Below are 20,607 nucleotides of genomic sequence, written 5' to 3'. Positions count from 1 at the left end.
TGATTGCATTGCATAATCATATATAAATTAAGTTCTCAGTGATTTATATAATTATATCACGTGTGTATGACAAGGCTCTCTCTTCTTTTCAGGTCCCGAGGCTAAGGTTGTCGAGCAACAGGAAACAGTGACAAGTGTCAGGATCAGTGAACAGAATCACCAGTAACAGTATAAGAATGAATATTGAATAGTCGAAGTATTATCATTATCTTCAGGGAACAGTGATTAGTATCAAAAACTCTCATCAGTAATCAGCAGAGTAGTGAATAATAGCAACGGTATCAACAGGGAGTTCTGGCAACAACAGAAGACACCGAGAAAACCATAGTAGCCAGGTCCAATTGTAAATCGGATATAGTGGAGTCAGGCAGACACATTTGGGAGTGTGTTGTCAGGGCACAACACCGACACCCGGAGCAGGGTAACAGCAGGAGTGGCAGCAGGAAACACAAGTTACTTCAATGAGGCGAGCAGCAGAGTTCTAGAGGATAGGGTCCAAGAGCAACTCTCGGGAGGCTGCTGAGTAACAGCAGACAACTCTCATATCAGCAGGACGAACAAACGATCGAGGTAGGGCCGGTCGGAGCGCTCCTACTGTGCCTTAGGAGGTCATGACCTCAGGGGTGAGGCGTGTAGGGCTGCTGGAGTGGTGAGGTGCAGCCCTGGTCCCTGAAGATGGCTGTCATCCATCGGGACAAGCCCTGAGGCAGGCAGCATGGTGGTGGTGGTGCAAGAGAGCCTGCAACGTGAGCACGACGGCCAAGAGCTCCTGGAGCCTGCTCAAGAGCTTCAGGAAGCTGGCCAAGTGCTGCAAGACTTGGGCACGCAAGAGGGCTTACAAGGAGGCGACAAACGTCACGAACTCTGCCAAGATTTACAAGAAGTCGACCAGGGACTTCGAAAAGCTGAGCAGAAACTGCAAGAAGCTGGCCGAGAATACCTGAAGGTGGAACTTTGTCGCTACGCCCTAACGACGCTAGGTTCCCGGAGTGCCACACTCAGGAACTTAGCGGCGCAGGAGGAGTGCCATGCGCGCCGTGCGCACCCGCGGCCACGACACCAACTTGTTACGGACGCTGTAGTGAGAAGGGCCGCAGGGGCCATGCGGCCATCTAGTACTGATCTGACAAAGAGCGTGGCCAGGATACAGTGCTTGGAGCGAGGCAGTATGGACGCCCAAGGTGATGGTGATGGGTGCCTCTGGTGGGCGTGGCGCAGGCCGCCCACACTCCTCTCCAGCTTACTCTTGCTCATCCTCTTCGGCTTCGTCTCTCCCAGCAGCGCCTTCGACCTTGGTGAGTACCCTTGTGGAGAGTCGTTGTGTGTTGATGGGTCGCTGTGATGTTGCCTTACGAGGCTAGTGTGTGTAGCATGGTGAGACCAGGAGTCAGGTGACCACACTCACCCTGCTACCATCTCTCATTCACCTTCCTACCATCTCTCACTCACCTTGTTACCACCTCTCACTCACACTTTCCTTCCTACCACCTCTCACTCACACTTTCCTTGTTACCACCTCTCACTCACACTTTCCTTCCTACCACCTCTCACTCACACTTTCCTTGTTACCACCTCTCACTCACACTTTCCTTCCTACCACCTCTCACTCACACTTTCCTTGTTACCACCTCTCACTCACACTTTCCTTCCTACCACCTCTCACTCACACTTTCCTTGTTACCACCTCTCACTCACACTTTCCTTCCTACCACCTCTCACTCACACTTTCCTTGCTACCACCTCTCACTCACACTTTCCTTCCTACCACCCCTCACTCTCACTCACCTTCCTCTCGTTTACCTCTCATCTCTCACTATATATAATCTCACGCTCCTTGAACTTGTCTCTCACTCGACTTCCTCTCAGGAGCAACGATGAGACACATGGGGCTATGTTACTTTGATCACCAGGGGCTATGTTACTTTGATCACCAGGGGCTATGTTACTTTGATCACCAGGGACTATGTTACTTTGATCACCAGGGGCTATGTTACTTTGATCACCAGGGACTATGTTACTTTGATCACCAGGGGCTATGTTACTTTGATCACCAGGGGCTATGTTACTTTGATCACCAGGGGCTATGTTACTTTGATCACCAGGGGCTCTGTTACTTTGATCACCAGGGACTATGTTACTTTGATCACCAGGGACTATGTTACTTTGATCACCAGGGGCTATGTTACTTTGATCACCAGGGGCTATGTTACTTTGATCACCAGGGACTATGTTACTTTGATCACCAGGGGCTATGTTACTTTGATCACCAGGGGCTCTGTTACTTTGATCACCAGGGACTATGTTACTTTGATCACCAGGGGCTATGTTACTTTGATCACCAGGGGCTATGTTACTTTGATCACCAGGGGCTCTGTTACTTTGATCACCAGGGACTATGTTACTTTGATCACCAGGGACTATGTTACTTTGATCACCAGGGGCTATGTTACTTTGATCACCAGGGGCTATGTTACTTTGATCACCAGGGACTATGTTACTTTGATCACCAGGGGCTATGTTACTTTGATCACCAGGGGCTCTGTTACTTTGATCACCAGGGACTATGTTACTTTGATCACCAGGGGCTATGTTACTTTGATCACCAGGGGCTATGTTACTTTGATCACCAGGGGCTCTGTTACTTTGATCACCAGGGACTATGTTACTTTGATCACCAGGGACTATGTTACTTTGATCACCAGGGGCTATGTTACTTTGATCACCAGGGGCTATGTTACTTTGATCACCAGGGACTATGTTACTTTGATCACCAGGGGCTATGTTACTTTGATCACCAGGGACTATGTTACTTTGATCACCAGGGGCTATGTTACTTTGATCACCAGGGGCTATGTTACTTTGATCACCAGGGGCTATGTTACTTTGATCACCAGGGGCTATGTTACTTTGATCACCAGGGGCTATGTTACTTTGATCACCAGGGCCTATGTTACTTTGATCACCAGGGGCTATGTTACTTTGATCACCAGGGGCTATGTTACTTTGATCACCAGGGGCTATGTTACTTTGATCACCAGGGCCTATGTTACTTTGATCACCAGGGGCTATGTTACTTTGATCACCAGGGGCTATGTTACTTTGATCACCAGGGGCTATGTTACTTTGATCACCAGGGACTATGTTACTTTGATCACCAGGGGCTATGTTACTTTGATCACCAGGGGCTATGTTACTTTGATCACCAGGGGCTATGTTACTTTGATCACCAGGGACTATATTACTTTGATCACCAGGGGCTATGTTACTTTGATCACCAGGGACTATGTTACTTTGATCACCAGGGACTATATTACTTTGATCACCAGGGACTATGTTACTTTGATCACCAGGGACTATGTTACTTTTATCACCAGGGACTATGTTACTTTGATCACCAGGGACTATGTTACTTTGATCACCAGGGACTATGTTACTTTGAACACCAGAGACTATGTTACTTTGAACACCAGAGACTATGTTACTTTGATCACTAGAGACTATGTTACTTTGATCACAAGGGACTATGTTACTTTGATCACCAGGGACTATGTTACTTTGATCACCAGGGACTATGTTACTTTGATCACCAGGGACTATGTTACTTTGAACACCAGAGACTATGTTACTTTGAACACCAGAGACTATGTTACTTTGATCACTAGAGACTATGTTACTTTGATCACCAGGGACTATGTTACTTTGATCACCAGGGACTATGTTACTTTAAACACCAGGGACTATGTTACTTTGATCACCAGGGACTTTGTTACTTTGATCACCAGGGACTATGTTACTTTGAACACCAGAGACTATGTTACTTTGATCACCAGGGACTATGTTACTTTGAACACCAGAGACTATGCTACTTTGATCACTAGGGACTACGTTACTTTGAACACCAAAGACTGTGTTACGTTGGTCACTAGAGACTATGTTACTTTGATCACCAGGGACTATGTTACTTTGATCACCAGAGACTATGCTACTTTGAACACCAGGGACTGTTTTACGTTGGTCACTAGAGACTATGTTACTTTGATCACTAGGGACTATGTTACTTTGATCACTAGAGACTATGTTACTTTGATCACTAGGGACTATGTTACTTTGATCACTAGGGACTATGTTACTTTGAACACCAGGGATTATGTTACGTTGATCACCAGGGACTATGTTACTTTGATCACTAGAGACTATGTTACTGTGATTACTAGGGACTATGTTACTTTGATCACTAGAGACTATATTACTTTGATCACTAGGGACTATGTTACTTTGAACACCAGGGATTATGTTACGTTGATCACCAGGGACTATGTTACTTTGATCACTAGAGACTATGTTACTTTGATCACTAGGGACTATGTTACTTTGATCACTAGAGACTATATTACTTTGATCACTAGGGACTATGTTACTTTGATTACTAGAGACTATGTTACTTTGGTCACTAGAGACTATGTTACTTTGATCACTAGAGATTATGTTACTTTGATCACTATAGACTATGTTACTTTGATCACTAGAGACTATGTTACTTTGATCACTAGAGATTATGTTACTTTGACCACTAGAGATTATGTTACTTTGATCACTAGAGACTATATTACTTTGATCACTAGGGACTATGTTACTTTGATTACTAGAGACTATGTTACTTTGTTCACTAGGGACTATGTTACTTTGATCACTAGAGACTATGTTACTTTGATCACTAGAGACTATGTTACTTTGATCACTAGAGACTATGTTACTTTGATCACTAGAGACTATGTTACTTTGATCACTAGAGACTATGTTACTTTGATCACTAGAGACTATGTTACTTTGATCACTAGAGATTATGTTACTTTGATCACTAGAGACTATGTTACTTTGATCACTAGAGACTATGTTACTTTGATCACTAGAGACTATGTTACTTTGATCACTATAGACTATGTTACTTTGATCACTAGAGACTATGTTACTTTGATCACTAGAGACTATATTACTTTGATCACTAGGGACTATGTTACTTTGATTACTAGAGATTATGTTACTTTGTTCACTAGGGACTATGTTACTTTGATCACTAGAGACTATGTTACTTTGATCATTAGAGACTATGTTACTTTGATCACTAGAGACTATGTTACTTTGATCACTAGAGATTATGTTACTTTGATCACTAGAGATTATGTTACTTTGATCACTAGAGACTATGTTACTTTGATCACTAGGAACTATGTTACTTTGATCACTAGAGACTATGTTACTTTGATCACTAGAGACTATGTTACTTTGATCACTAGAGATTATGTTACTTTGATCACTAGAGATTATGTTACTTTGATCACTAGAGATTATGTTACTTTGATCACTAGAGATTATGTTACTTTGATCACTAGAGATTATGTTACTTTGATCACTAGAGATTATGTTACTTTGATCACTAGAGATTATGTTACTTTGATCACTAGAGATTATGTTACTTTGATCACTAGAGATTATGTTACTTTGATCACTAGGGACTATGTTACTTTGATCACTAGAGATTATGTTACTTTGATCACTAGAGATTATGTTACTTTGATCACTAGAGATTATGTTACTTTGATCACTAGAGACTATGTTACTTTGATCACTAGAGATTATGTTACTTTGATCACTAGGAACTATGTTACTTTGATCACTAGAGACTATGTTACTTTGATCACTAGAGACTATGTTACTTTGATCACTAGAGATTATGTTACTTTGATCACTAGAGATTATGTTACTTTGATCACTAGAGATTATGTTACTTTGATCACTAGAGATTATGTTACTTTGATCACTAGAGATTATGTTACTTTGATCACTAGAGATTATGTTACTTTGATCACTAGAGATTATGTTACTTTGATCACTAGAGATTTTGTTACTTTGATCACTAGGGACTATGTTACTTTGATCACTAGAGATTATGTTACTTTGATCACTAGGGACTATGTTACTTTGATCACTAGAGATTATGTTACTTTGATCACTAGAGATTATGTTACTTTGATCACTAGAGATTATGTTACTTTGATCACTAGAGACTATGTTACTTTGATCACTAGAGATTATGTTACTTTGATCAGCAGGGACTATGTTACTTTGTTCACTATGGACTATGTTACTTTGATCACCAGGGACTATGTTACTTTGATCACTAGAGACTATGTTACTTTGATCACTAGTTACTATGTTACTTTGATCACCAGGGACTATGTTACTTTGATCACTAGTTACTATGTTACTTTGATCACCAGGGACTATGTTACTTTGATCAGTAGAGACTATGTTACTTTGATCACTAGAGACTGTTACTTTGGTCACTAGGAACTAGTGGGATTGATGTCATAGCATTGCCACTACCACAATTGTAGTCATAGTGGGAGAGGGTTAGAGGGAAGCGGGAAGATCTAAGTTAAGAGGGAATCAACAAGGGGAATGTGTGAGGACTGAGGAGAGGGGAGGGGGAAAATTCATAGGGTTGGAGGAAGGGGGAGTGGAGGGGAAGGGAGGGAAGTTAAAGGTAAGGGGTGAGCAGTGAAGTAGAGGAGGAAATGATGTGGAGGGAGGAAGTAGAGGGTAGGGGCGAGTGTAGGGGTTGGTGGTTAGGGAGGTGGAGGGGTAGGGGGAGAGGAAATGACAACCACTTTCCCTCTGTCAAATGAGTGTCAGTCTTCATGTTCCGAGTGAGTATAACAAGGAAGTACCTTGATAATTCCAGTGTTACCAGACCCGCCACCACCATCACCACCATCCCCACCACCACCACCACCAGCATCATCACCACCATCACCATCACCACCCTCACCATCACCATCACCACCATCCCCACCACCACCACCAGCATCATCATCATCACCATCACCATCACCACCATCACCATCACCACCATCCCCACCACCATCACCACCATCACCATCACCATCATCACCATCACCATCACCACCATCACCACCATCCCCACCACCACCACCAGCATCATCATCACCACCCCTACTTCACCCCTACACGCCACTACTTCACTCCATTATATACAAAAATAAAAGGCCTGGTTAAAATAAGTTCTGTAATAATACATCACGAACCACTTTATTACTAGCTAGATAAAGCAGGTTCCACTATATAATATTATCGGGTACAAAGTACTCAGAAGTACTCTCATTGTATTATATTGTATTATATTATATCTTTCCCCATGATTATTATAATTATAATATTATATTATATTATTATTAAGTTAGGTATTACGAATGTGTAACCACTATTGTAGTGACCAATTGGTGGTTCTAGAACTGACGCCACGCGTCGCCTTCTGGCAGAGCCGAAGTTATACTATGGAGTAGTTGAGTGAGTCAGTCAGCTCCTAGTTCTGACTCGGTACGGGTCTTCTGGCAGAGCTGAAGTCATACTATGGAGTAGTTGAGTGAGTCAGTCAGCTCCTAGTTCTGACTCAGTACGGGTCTTCTGGCAGAGCTGAAGTCATACTATGGAGTAGTTGAGTGAGTCAGTCAGCTCCTAGCTCTGACTCAGTAGGCGCCGTCGGGATGAGCTGAAGTCATACTAAGGAGTAGTTGAGTGAGTCAGTCAGCTCCTAGCTCTGACTCAGTACGGGTCTTCTGGCAGAGTTGAAGTCATACTATGGAGTAGTTGAGTGAGTCAGTCAGCTCCTAGCTCTGACTCAGTACGGGTCTTCTGGCAGAGCTGAAGTCATACTATGGAGTAGTTGAGTGAGTCAGTCAGCTCCTAGCTCTGACTCAGTACGGGTCTTCTGGCAGAGCTGAAGTCATACTATGGAGTAGTTGAGTGAGTCAGTCAGCTCCTAGTTCTGACTCAGTACGGGTCTTCTGGCAGAGCTGAAGTCATACTATGGAGTAGTTGAGTGAGTCAGTCAGCTCCTAGCTCTGACTCAGTACGGGTCTTCTGGCAGAGCTGAAGTCATACTGTGGAGTAGTTGAGTGAGTCAGTCAGCTCCTAGCTCTGACTCAGTACGGGTCTTCTGGCAGAGCTGAAGTCATACTATGGAGTAGTTGAGTGAGTCAGTCAGCTCCTAGCTCTGACTCAGTACGGGTCTTCTGGCAGAGCTGAAGTCATACTGTGGAGTAGTTGAGTGAGTCAGTCAGCTCCTAGCTCTGACTCAGTACGGGTCTTCTGGCAGAGCTGAAGTCATACTGTGGAGTAGTTGAGTGAGTCAGTCAGCTCCTAGCTCTGACTCAGTACGGGTCTTCTGGCAGAGTTGAAGTCATACTATGGAGTAGTTGAGTGAGTCAGTCAGCTCCTAGCTCTGACTCAGTACGGGTCTTCTGGCAGAGTTGAAGTCATACTATGGAGTAGTTGAGTGAGTCAGTCAGCTCCTAGCTCTGACTCGGTACGGGTCTTCTGGCAGAGCTGAAGTCATACTATGAAGTAGTTGAGTGAGTCAGTCAGCTCCTAGTTCTGACTCGGTACGGGTCTTCTGGCAGAGTTGAAGTCATACTATGGAGTAGTTGAGTGAGTCAGTCAGCTCCTAGCTCTGACTCGGTACGGGTCTTCTGGCCGAGCTGAAGTCATACTATGAAGTAGTTGAGTGAGTCAGTCAGCTCCTAGTTCTGACTCGGTACGGGTCTTCTGGCAGAGCTGAAGTCATACTATGAAGTAGTTGAGTGAGTCAGTCAGCTCCTAGCTCTGACTCGGTACGGGTCTTCTGGCCGAGCTGAAGTCATACTATGAAGTAGTTGAGTGAGTCAGTCAGCTCCTAGTTCTGACTCGGTACGGGTCTTCTGGCAGAGTTGAAGTCATACTATGCAGTAGTTGAGTGAGTCAGTCAGCTCCTAGATCTGACTCGGTACGGGTCTTCAGGCCGAGCTGAAGTCATACTATGAAGTAGTTGAGTGAGTCAGTCAGCTCCTAGTTCTGACTCGGTACGGGTCTTCTGGCAGAGTTGAAGTCATACTATGAAGTAGTTGAGTGAGTCAGTCAGCTCCTAGTTCTGACTCGGTACGGGTCTTCTGGCAGAGCTGAAGTCATACTATGAAGTAGTTGAGTGAGTCAGTCAGCTCCTAGCTCTGACTCAGTACGGGTCTTCAACACAAAGCTCCTAGCTTAAACTAAAACTTTATACCAAGTCTATTGTCTTGCCTTTGCCATTAGTTTCCTGACGTCTGGTAATTCATGTCACTTATGAAAGATAACTATTTCGTTACCCTAGACCTTTCTAAAAGAGTTAAATGGTGAGATTAGTAGATTATTAATTGAAATTATTGTATCATACTCTGTTACTGAGAATTTGAATGTAAGATTGGTTTTTTTGCTGTATAGTATTTCATTTATAATTGCTTGTGGTTATTTTAATTCACTAACCAAATACCAATGAAACTAAATGATTGGTAATAAAATAAAACTAACAAAAAAATGGAGTTATTTGTGCCCCTATTGTTGCGGTGAAGATTTAGTCGTAACGGGCCTGTCCGGGAGTTGAACCCGGGACCTCTCGCATGTGCACGGATTTTAGAAAGGTCTGGGGTAACGAAATAGTTATCTTTCATAAGTGACATGAATTACCAGACGTCAGGAAACTAATGGCAAAGGCAAGACAATAGACTTGGTATAAAGTTTTAGTTTAAGCTAGGAGCTTTGTGTTGAAGACCCGTACTGAATCAGAACTAGGAGCTGACTGCCTCACTCAACTACTCCACAGTATGACTTCAGCTCTGCCAGAAGACCCGTACTGAGTCAGAGCTAGGAGCTGACTGCCTCACTCAACTACTCCTTAGTATGACTTCAGCTCTGCCAGAAGACCCGTACTGAGTCAGAGCTAGGAGCTGACTGACTCACTCAACTACTCCATAGTATGACTTCAGCTCTGCCAGAAGACCCGTACTGAGTCAGAGCTAGGAGCTGACTGCCTCACTCAACTACTCCTTAGTATGACTTCAGCTCTGCCAGAAGACCCGTACTGAGTCAGAGCTAGGAGCTGACTGACTCACTCAACTACTCCATAGTATGACTTCAACTCTGCCAGAAGACCCGTACTGAGTCAGAGCTAGGAGCTGACTGACTCACTCAACTACTCCATAGTATGACTTCAACTCTGCCAGAAGACCCGTACTGAGTCAGAGCTAGGAGCTGACTGACTCACTCAACTACTCCATAGTATGACTTCAACTCTGCCAGAAGACCCGTACTGAGTCAGAGCTAGGAGCTGACTGACTCACTCAACTACTCCATAGTATAACTTCAGCTCTGCCAGAAGGCGACGCGTGGCGTCAGTTCTAGAACCACCAATTGGTCACTACAGTAGTGGTTACACATTCGTAATACCTAACTTAATAATAATATAATATAATATTATAATTATAATAATCATGGGGAAAGATATAATATAATACAATATAATACAATGAGAGTACTTCTGAGTACTTTGTACCCGATAATATTATATAGTGGAACCTGCTTTATCTAGCTAGTAATAAAGTGGTTCGTGATGTATTATTACAGAACTTATTTTAACCAGGCCTTTGTTTTTGTATATAATGGAGTGAAGTAGTGGCGTGTAACAATCACCATCACCACCATCACCAATTTCCCCACCACCACAACCAGCATCATCATCAACACCATCCCCATCACCACCATCACCACCACCAGCATCATAATCATCACCACCACCACCATCATCATCACCACCATCACCATCACCACCATCACCATCACCACCATCACCACCATCACCATCACCACCATCCCCACCACCACCACCAGCATCATCATCACCACCATCACCATCACCACCATCACCATCACCACCATCCCCACCACCACCACCAGCATCATCATCACCACCATCACCATCACCACCATCACCATCACCACCATCACCACCATCCCCACCACCACAACCAGCATCATCATCACCACCATCACCATCGCCACCATCACCACCACCAGCATCATAATCATCACCACCATTACCATCAGCATCACCACCATCACCATCACCAGCATCCCCACCACCACAACCAGCATCATCATCACCACCATCACCATCACCACCATCACCATCACCACCATCACCACTACCACAACCACCACCACCACCGCTGCCGCATGCAGGAGTTGTGATCACAACCACCACCACTGCCACCACCACCACCATCACAACCTTGTACTGGTCCAGTACCACCTTGTACTGGTCCAGTACCACCTTGTACTAGTCCAATACCACCTTGTAGTGGACCAGTACCACCTTGTACTGGTCCAGTACCACCTTGTACTGGTCCAGTACCACCTTGTAGTGGACCAGTACCACCTTGTACTGGTTCAGTACCACCTTGTACTGAACCGGTACCACCTTGTAGTGGACCAGTACCACTTTGTAATGGTCCAGTACCACCTGGTACTATTCCAGTACCACCTTGTACTGGTCCAGCATTACCTTGTACTAGTCCAGTACCACCTTGTACTGGTCCAGTACCACCTGGTACTGGTCCAGTAACACCTTGTACTAGTCCAGTACCACCTTGTACTGAACCAGTACCACCTTAAAGTGGACCTGTACCACCTTTTAGTGGTCCAGTGCCACCTTGTACTGGTTCAGTACCACCTTTTACCGGTTCAGTACCACCTTGTACTGGTCCAGTACCACCTGGTACTGGTCCACCACCACCTTGCAGTGGACCAATACCACCTTGTATTGGTCCAGTACCACCTGGTACTGGTCCAGTACCACCTTGTACTAGTCCAGTACCACCTTGTACTGAAGGAGTACCACCTTGTAGTGGACCAGTACCACCTTGTACTGGTCCAGTACCACCTTGTACTGGTCTAGTACTACCTTGTACTAGTCCAGTACCACCTTGTACTGAACCAGTACCACCTTGTAGTGGACCAGTACCACCTTGTACTGGTCCAGTACCACCTTGTACTGGTCCAGTACCATCTTGTACTGGTTCAGTACCACCTTGTACTGGTCCAGTACCACCTGGTACTGGTCCAGTACCACCTGGTACTGGTCCAGTACCACCTGGTACTGGTCCAGTACCACCTGGTACTGGTCCAGTACCACCTGGTACTGGTCCAGTACCACCTGGTACTGGTCCAGTACCACCTGGTACTGGTCCAGTACCACCTGGTACTGGTCCAGTACCACCTTGTACTGGTTCAGTACCACCTTGTACTGGTTCAGTACCACCTTGTACTGGTCCAGTACCACCTGGTACTGGTCCAGTACCACCTGGTACTGGTCCAGTACCACCTGTTGTCTGCCTCTCCCTTGTATGTACATTTTTATTCTTCTTTTTGAATTCGTTTTTCACCGCGACTGTAAAACTTTTTCATTTTCTGTGTTCACTGCAACTCTCTCTCTCTCTCTCTCTCTCTCTCTCTCTCTCTCTCTCTCTCTCTCTCTCTCTCTCTTTCTTTTTTTACACAGGGTTTGACAAGGTTAAGGATCCCTAGCTTTATTGACAAGCTATTTACAGGTTAAGGATTCTTAACTTTATTGGCAAGCTAAGAGCTGCTACCTACATCAGCTCATTTGAAAGCATTTTTATTGTTATGAGACATACAAGTACGGGACAGGATGAAGTTGGAGCCATCTTTGGGCCAGCATTTTCATTTGATCAACTGACTTTATCTCGTTGACATCATTATGCTGTACGAATGTGTTCCATACTCGAGTCATCCTGGGTATGTATGATCTCAGATGGAGTGATGTTCTGGAGAAGAATACAGCCAGAGTGAAGTTGCTGCTTTCTGCCCGTCTTGTGGCATAAAAGCTTGTTTCACGCTGTCCTTGAAGTGGATCCAAGTGTGGTATTTTGACAATATTGGCCTTGTACATAACAGTAAGGCCACCCACATCCCTCCTATGTTGAAGGCTCTGCTGAAATGACAGATCTATCCAGGATGGGTCCAGGCGAGAGATGAGACGTCTTGCTCTGTTCTCTACTCTGTCAAGCAGTCGCAGATGAGAGAGGGGGGGGGGCAGGCAAACCAAGAAAGTGGTGCATACTCAAGGTGCGAGCGTACTTGTGCCTCGTACAGAATCTTGCAACCCCTACTGTCAAGTAGATGCGAGATACGGCGAAGTGCTGTAAGCTTCCTGGCAGCCTTGTTTGCAAGATTTACAACATGGTTCTTCATGGTTAGTTTGGAGTCAAATTTCACCCCAAGGATATCAACTTCTTCTCCAGGTGCCAACACCCTCCCATTCATCCTTACTACTGCACAAGCATTACCATCATAGTGCCTAGAGACGATCATCATTTGCGTTTTCTCACGTGCAAATGTTACTTGCCATCTATCTCCCCACGCTGATATAGATCTCAGCTGGTGATTGATGTAGCTTAGAGCAGCTGGCATTTCTTCTCTTGGATAAGTGAATGTCAGTGTCCAGTCGTCTGCATATGCATGTGATTCTGGGATGAGATGAAGAAGGTCGTTGAAGTAGACATTCCATAACAATGGTCCCAGCACGCTTGCTTGTGGAACACTTGCCCCAATAGGATGTCTTGCTGATTCCGTTCCATTGAGAACTACACTTAGAGTTCTACCATGAAGGTAATCACTGAGGAGACATAGCGTAGAGCCTGCAATTCCCAGTGCTTGAAGTTTTGCTAAGAGGCCCTGGTGCCACACTCGGTCGAAAGCGCCAGCAATGTCCAGTGCTACCACACTGCTGACTTTGGATTCATCCAGTGACTGGTGCCACTTAGTGGAGAGGTTTAACAACAGATCAGCAGCAGAGTAACCTTTCCTGAAGCCATATTGACGATCACAAAGTAGTGAGTGGTAGTCAAAAAACTCTGTCATTTGTCTTGAGATTATTGTCTCAAGGATCTTACCAGTGATTGACAGGAGTGATACTGGTCTGTAGTTGCTGATTTCTGCTCTGCTCTTCTTTTTGTGAACAGGGACTACATTTGCCTCTTTCCATAGAGAGGGCCATTTACACTGTACTAGGCAATGCTGAAAGATGCGAGTTAGAGGTGCTGCTAGCTGGTCTGCACATCTTCTCAACAATCTTGGGCTCAACTTGTCTGGGCCCACAGCCTTTTCTTGGTCAAGCGATTTAAGTAGGAAATGCACCTCCTCCTGCCTTATTGTCACCACTGACAGTTTTGACACAGTTCTTGCAGCTAGCCAAGGAGGGTCCCTTGCTGGATCAGGAACTTGCATTTTGGTAGCAAAGTGTTCAGCAAAGAGGTCCGCCTTCTCTTGACTACTAGTAGAGGTGGTCCCATCCTGTCGATTTAGAGGTGGAATAAGTTCATCAGGTAGATAACCTTGTCTGTCCTTGACCAGGGATCACCAGGTTTTGGAGCCTACCCTACCTGTCTCTCTCTCTCTCTCTCTCTCTATGTTTTTATGTATACATATATATATATATATATATATATATATATATATATATATATATATATATATATATATATATATATATATATATATATATATATATATATATATATAAATATATATATCAAATCAAGTTTGTTCTCTATAAAGGTTACAATGTGTGGTTTACAAATTATATAATACTAGTTACAGAGAGGGCCACTATCACACCTAGCATGACTAGGCATTTCGGGCAGACTAAGATTAATTCAGAATTCTATATTGGTACAGATTAAGGAGCATATTGGTATTAAAGTTAAGTAACTACATCACAGTTCGTAAATTTAACAATGTGAATGGTTTTGTTCCGGTACAATACATAGTTTCTATTGGAGCTGCTATACTGGAGTATCACAGGCAAACTTAGGACTAGTTAAGATTTATTAGGTAATAGTTGTATTACGTATTTGCGAATTGTGGGGAATCACAGATATCGAGGGGAGGTCTAGGTTGTTTTTTGTGTGTGTATGATACAAGAGAAGAGGCGGTTTTCATGTAGTTAGCTGATGGTGGGGTGTGTCAGGGAGATAAGATGTTTTCTAACGGTAGTTTTGTAAGTGATGATTGTGTCTGCAGTTCTAGAGTTTTCAGGTAGGGTGTTCCAGATTTTAGGCCCTTTTATGTATATTGGATTTTTGTATAGGTTTAGCCGGACACGGGACTATCATAGAGATATTTGTGTCTGGTGTTAGGCCTGTGAGTCCTGTCACAACTATCAAGAAAGCGTTTTAGGTCAGGGTTAATATTGGTGTTTAAGATTCTGTAAATGTAGGTTGGACAGTAGTATGTGTGGATGTTCTGGGATTGCTTTGCATGATTAGTCTTACTGCGGCTTTTTGTTGGGTTATTATTGGCTTTAGGTGTGTTGCTGCAGTTGATCCCCAGGCACAAATAGCATAGGTGAGGTAGGGATAAGTGAGTGAATGGTATAGTGTGAGAATGGCAGACTGTGGCACGTAGTAACGTATCTTGGAGAGGATCCCAACCGTTTTGGACACTTTTTTCATGTGTTGGAGAGAGAGAAGCACACACACACACACACACACACACACACACACACACACACACACACACACACACACACACACACACACACACACACACACACACACACGCACACACACACTTTAAATATGTAACATCCAGGAACTCAGAATGTTTTGAATGTCAATTATTGACAACTGATGGACTGATTGTCAGTGTCTGAGTGATGACAGGACCTGGGACTGACAGCTGATGTATTGACTGTCAGTGTCTGAGTGATGACAGGTCCTGGGACTGATACCTGATGTATTGACTGTCAGTGTCTTAGTGATGACAGGTCGTGGGACTGATACCTGATGTATTGACTGTCAGTGTCTGAGTGATGACAGGACCTGGGACTGACAGCTGATATATTGACTGTCAGTGTCTGAGTGATGACAGGTCCTGGGACTGATACCTGATGTATTGACTGTCAGTGTCTGAGTGATGACAGGTCGTGGGACTGATACCTGATGTATTGACTGTCAGTGTCTGAGTGATGACAGGCTCCCTGCTATCCATCTCCCCTCCTGTTCCCTCACCTCTTCCCTCCTGTTCCCTCACCTCTCCCCTCCTGTTCACTCACCCCTCCCCTCCTGTTCCCTCACCCCTCCCCTCATTTTCCTTCACCCCTCCCCTCCTGTTCCCTCACCCCTCCCGTCCTGTTCCCTCACTTCTACCCTCCTGTTCCCTCACCCCTCAACTTCAGCTCCCTCTCGTCCCCAGGCTGTCTAGAGAGTCGGCTTAAAGCACCAGTCAACCTAACCAAATACAATGGAAAGGAACAAGTAACTTAGAGGTTATCAGGGTCAGAGAGAGACAGAGAGAGAGAGAGAGAGAGAGAGAGAGAGAGAGAGAGAGAGAGAGAGAGAGAGAGGAGGTGGGAAGGGAGGGAGGGGAGGACAGTGAGGAACTTAGGGAAGCATGGAGCTGAAGAAGTTCTGTCAGCATCTGTCTGTCTTTGACCTCTCTCTCTCTCTCTCTCTCTCTCTCTCTCTCTCTCTCTCTCTCTCTCTCTCTCTCTCTTTTTCTTATTCAGTTACCTCATACTCGATTCATTCATTTTTTTCCACCCTTTTCTAACCCTTCTGTCTGTGTCTTCCTTGCATTTCCCCCTTCATTTGTTCGTTCCCTTTATCTCTCTTCCTCTCTCCTCATCTTGTTCCTCTCTCTCCTCTCATCTTGTCCCTCTCTCTCTCCTCATCTTGTTCCCTTCTCTCTCCCCTCATCTTGTTCCTCTCTCTCTCCTCTCATCTTGTTCCTCTCTCTCTCCTCTCATCTTGTTCCTCTCTCTCTTCTCATCTTGTTCCTCTCTGTCCCCTCACCTTGTTCCCTTCTCTCTCCCCTCATCTTGTTCCTCTCTCTCTCCTCTCATCTTGTTCCTCTCTCTCTCCTCTCATCTTGTTCCTCTCTCTCTTCTCATCTTGTTCCTCTCTGTCCCCTCATCTTGTTCCTCTCTCTCTCTCCTCTCATCTTGTTCATATCTCTCCCCTCATCTTCTACCTCTCCCTCACTTCCCTCATTTTCTTCCTCTCCTTCGCTCTTCTTCCCTTCTTCCTCTCTTGCTCCTCTCTCTTCCTCTTCCTCTTATCCTGCTTCTCTGCCCCTCCCACACACACTGCCTGAGGGGATGGGGAAAGAGAGGGGGAGGAGGGGAGAGTGAGGGGAAGTCTTGCTTGCTACCTCAACCCTCCCTACACACTCCCGTCTGAGGAAGATCCTGTCGAGCAACAGCTATTGGGCCTCTGGCTCTCTACCTCTCTCCTTGTTCTTGATGCTGTTGGTGTTGCTGCTGTTACTTTTGTTGTTGTTACTGATGGTGTTGCTGCCGCTGCTGTTGTTGTTGCTGCCGCTGCTGTTGTTGTTGCTGCCGCTGCTGTTGTTGTTGCTGCCGCTGCTGTTGTTGTTGTTGTTGTTGTCGTTACTGCTGTTGTTGTTGTTACTGCTGGTGTTGTTGTTGATGTTACTGTTGCTGCTGTTGCTGTTATTCCTGTTACTGCTGCTGCTGCTGTTGCTGTTGTTGATGTTGTTGTTGCTGTTACAGCTGCTGTTGGTGTAGATGTGACTGTGCAGAGAGTTGCGGTGATCACTTTGACTGCCCGTCTTGTGGTCTGATATCTCCCAGCTGTCCACCTTACGCTGTGCCAAATGGAGATCTTTCCTTCCTCCTCTTCCCCTCCCCCTCTTCCCCCTCCCCCTCATCCCCCTCACCCTCCTATGGTCCGGTCCCAGACCAACTATTGTAAGAGATATGGTCATACAACGGCTTGATAAAAGCCGTAAGGAGCTTTATGTTGTCGTCCACTACCTCTCCAGGAGGTCTGAGGACCGGGCGGAGGTAGCGGGTGGAGGCAGCGTCGGGGCGGGGAAAGGAGGGAGGGATTTAGGGAGGACCAAGAGGGAGGTGCATACTCCAACTGTGAGACAGCCAGAGTATAACAGTCTGTACTCACCTGATTCACCTAATTGTGGTTGCAGGGGCGAGACTCAGCTCCTGGCCCCGCCTCTTCAATGAACGCTACTAGGTCCTCTCTCTCCTTGCTCCATGAGCTTTATCATACCTCGTCTTAAAGCTGTGTGTGGTTCCTGCCTCCACTACCTCACTTGCTAGACTGTTCCACTTCCTGACTACTCTATGACTGAAGAAATACTTCCTAACATCCCTTTTACTCATCTGAGTCTTCAACTTCCAAGTGTGACCCCTTGTTTATGTGTGTGTGTGTGTGTGTGTGTGTGTGTGTGTGTGTGTGTGTGTGTGTGTGTGTGTGTGTGTGTGTGTGTGTGTGTGTGTGTACTCCCCTAGTTGAGGTTGCGGGGATCGAGTCCGAGCTCCTGGCCCCGTGTGTGTGTGTGTGTGTGTGTGTGTGTGTGTGTGTGTGTGTGTATATATAGTTCATCGCCGGACGATCAACTTCTCTCTCTCCCTCTGTCTCTCTCTCTCTCTCTCTCTCTCTCTCTCTCTCTCTCTCTCTCTCTCTCTCTCTCTCACATATATAAAATTTTTACAACGTCTCCATCAAAGTCTAAAATGATGACTTTCTGTCTGCCAGCGGCTGGCGACCAGCGGTTTATTTTCAATGTTTATTTTCAAGGTTTATTTTCAAGGTTTATTCCCAAGGTTTATTCTCAAGGCTTATTTTCAAGGTTTATTTTCAAGGTTTATTTTCAAGGTTTATTTTCAAGGTTTATTCTCAAGATTTATTCTCAAGATTTATTCTCAAGATTTGTTCCCAAGGTTTTTTCTCAAGGTTTATTCTCAAGATTTATTCTCAAGATTTATTCACAAGGTTTTTTCTCAAGGTTTATTCTCAAGATTTATTCCTGAAATGTGTACCTCTTCAGTACAGGAAAGACTGTGCTATAACTTAAATTGCCAGGCACACCATCTAAAGGGGACAAAAAGATACAAAACATCCAGGCCATGGGAAAACCTGGGTAGCCACAACCACTCAAGAGGGAGAGGTTTTTTAGTGCCAGGAAGGAAAAAAAACTGGCAGGAAATGGCAGAAATCTTACACCAAATCCAGTCATTCCTGGAGTGCAACCACAGTCGATGGCCTCCACTCCAAACCAACAGATACAGATACTAATGCCGGAAAAAAAATGTCCCCCCAGTACCAACAATACCACCAGTCCGATAACATTCTTCTTTGCAAATATACAGGGTCTAAAGCCAGCAACAAACAACAAAATACCTTTCATCCATGGACTGCTTGCAGAGGCAAAGGCAATGTTCGCGGCTTTCACTGAGACCCACATAAAGGATCACTTGGACAACGAAATATGGATCCCAGGTTACAACCTATACAGATGTGACAGAGTGAACAGGCAAAAGAGGGGGGGGGGTTAGCCTGTACATTGCAGAGTCACTTGTTTGCACAGAACTGCTAAATGCCTCAAATGATGTAGTGGGAGTTTTAGCAGTAAAGGTCGAGAACCAAAACCTAGTCATTGTGGTAGTCTACAAGCCTCCGGATGCAACATCCCAGCAATTCCAGGAACAGCTGCTAAAAATTGACCACTGTCTGGAAAATCTTCCAGCTCCTGCACCCAACATCTTGCTCCTGGGGGATTTCAACTTAAGGCACCTAAAATGGAGGAATATAGCAAATAATATTGTTGCAGTAATAACACCAGGAGGCAGCTCTGATGAAAACTCACACTCACACGAGCTTTTAAATCTCTGCACAAAATTCAATTTAAACCAGCAAATAATAGAGCCTACTAGACTGGAGAATACACTAGACCTCATCTTCACTAACAATGATGATCTGATAAGAAATGTCACCATATCAAAAACAATATACTCAGATCACAACATAATTGAGGTTCAGACATGTATGCGTGGAGCCCCAGACCGACATAATGAGACTAGTCACGAGGGAGCATTCACCAAATTCAACTTCAATAACAAAAACATAAAGTGGGACCAAGTAAACCAAGTCCTAACCGATATAAGCTGGGAAGATATACTAAGCAACACAGACCCCAACTTATGCCTAGAACAGATTAACTCGGTGGCACTCGATGTATGCACAAGGCTTATTCCTCTAAAAAAAGGAGGAGTAGATGTAAAATAGAAAGAGACAGGCGCTCCCTTTACAGGCGACGGAAAAGAATAACAGAGCGGCTAAAAGAGGTCAATATATCTGAAATGCGTAGGGAGACACTGATCAGAGAAATAGCAAGCATCGAACTTAAGCTAAAGGAATCTTATAGGAGTCAGGAATCGCGGGAAGAACTAAAAGCCATAAATGAAATCGAAAGAAATCTAAAGTATTTCTTCTCCTATGCCAAATCAAAGTCGAGAACAACGTCCAGTATTGGGTCCCTACTTAAACAAGATGGGTCCTACACAGATGACAGCAAGGAAATGAGTGAGGTACTCAAGTCCCAATATGACTCAGTTTTTAGCAAGCCGCTAACCAGACTGAGAGTCGAAGATCAAAATTAATTTTTTATGAGCCACAAAATTTGGTTAACACAAGCCTATCCGATGTTATCCTGACGCCAAATGACTTCGAACAGGCGATAAATGACATGCCCATGCACTCTGCCCCAGGGCCAGACTCATGGAACTCCGTGTTCATCAAGAACTGCAAGAAGCCCCTATCACGAGATCCTATGAGGGGAGCATGGACACGGGGGTCGTCCCACAGTTACTAAAAACAACAGACATAGCCCCACTCC

General features: G+C 44.7%; 1 protein-coding gene across 3 annotated transcripts in view; it reads left to right on the top strand.

Moving 5' to 3' along the window:
• Positions 1-230: 230 nt before the first annotated feature.
• Positions 231-20,607, top strand: part of LOC128684751 (discoidin domain-containing receptor 2-like) — a 437,491-nt gene continuing 417,114 nt past the window's right edge. For all 3 annotated transcript variants that reach the window (XM_070104357.1, XM_070104351.1, XM_070104350.1), the window contains exon 1: positions 231-1,295. In XM_070104357.1, the coding sequence (XP_069960458.1) occupies positions 716-1,295 (580 nt within the window). In that variant the 5' untranslated portion in view covers positions 231-715. The remainder of the gene's footprint in view (positions 1,296-20,607) is intronic.

This window comes from Cherax quadricarinatus, chromosome 5, assembly GCF_038502225.1.
Source record: "Cherax quadricarinatus isolate ZL_2023a chromosome 5, ASM3850222v1, whole genome shotgun sequence".
In the NCBI taxonomy this organism is placed as follows: Eukaryota; Metazoa; Arthropoda; class Malacostraca; order Decapoda; family Parastacidae; genus Cherax; species Cherax quadricarinatus.
This window is presented reverse-complemented; position numbering and strand designations above follow the sequence as displayed.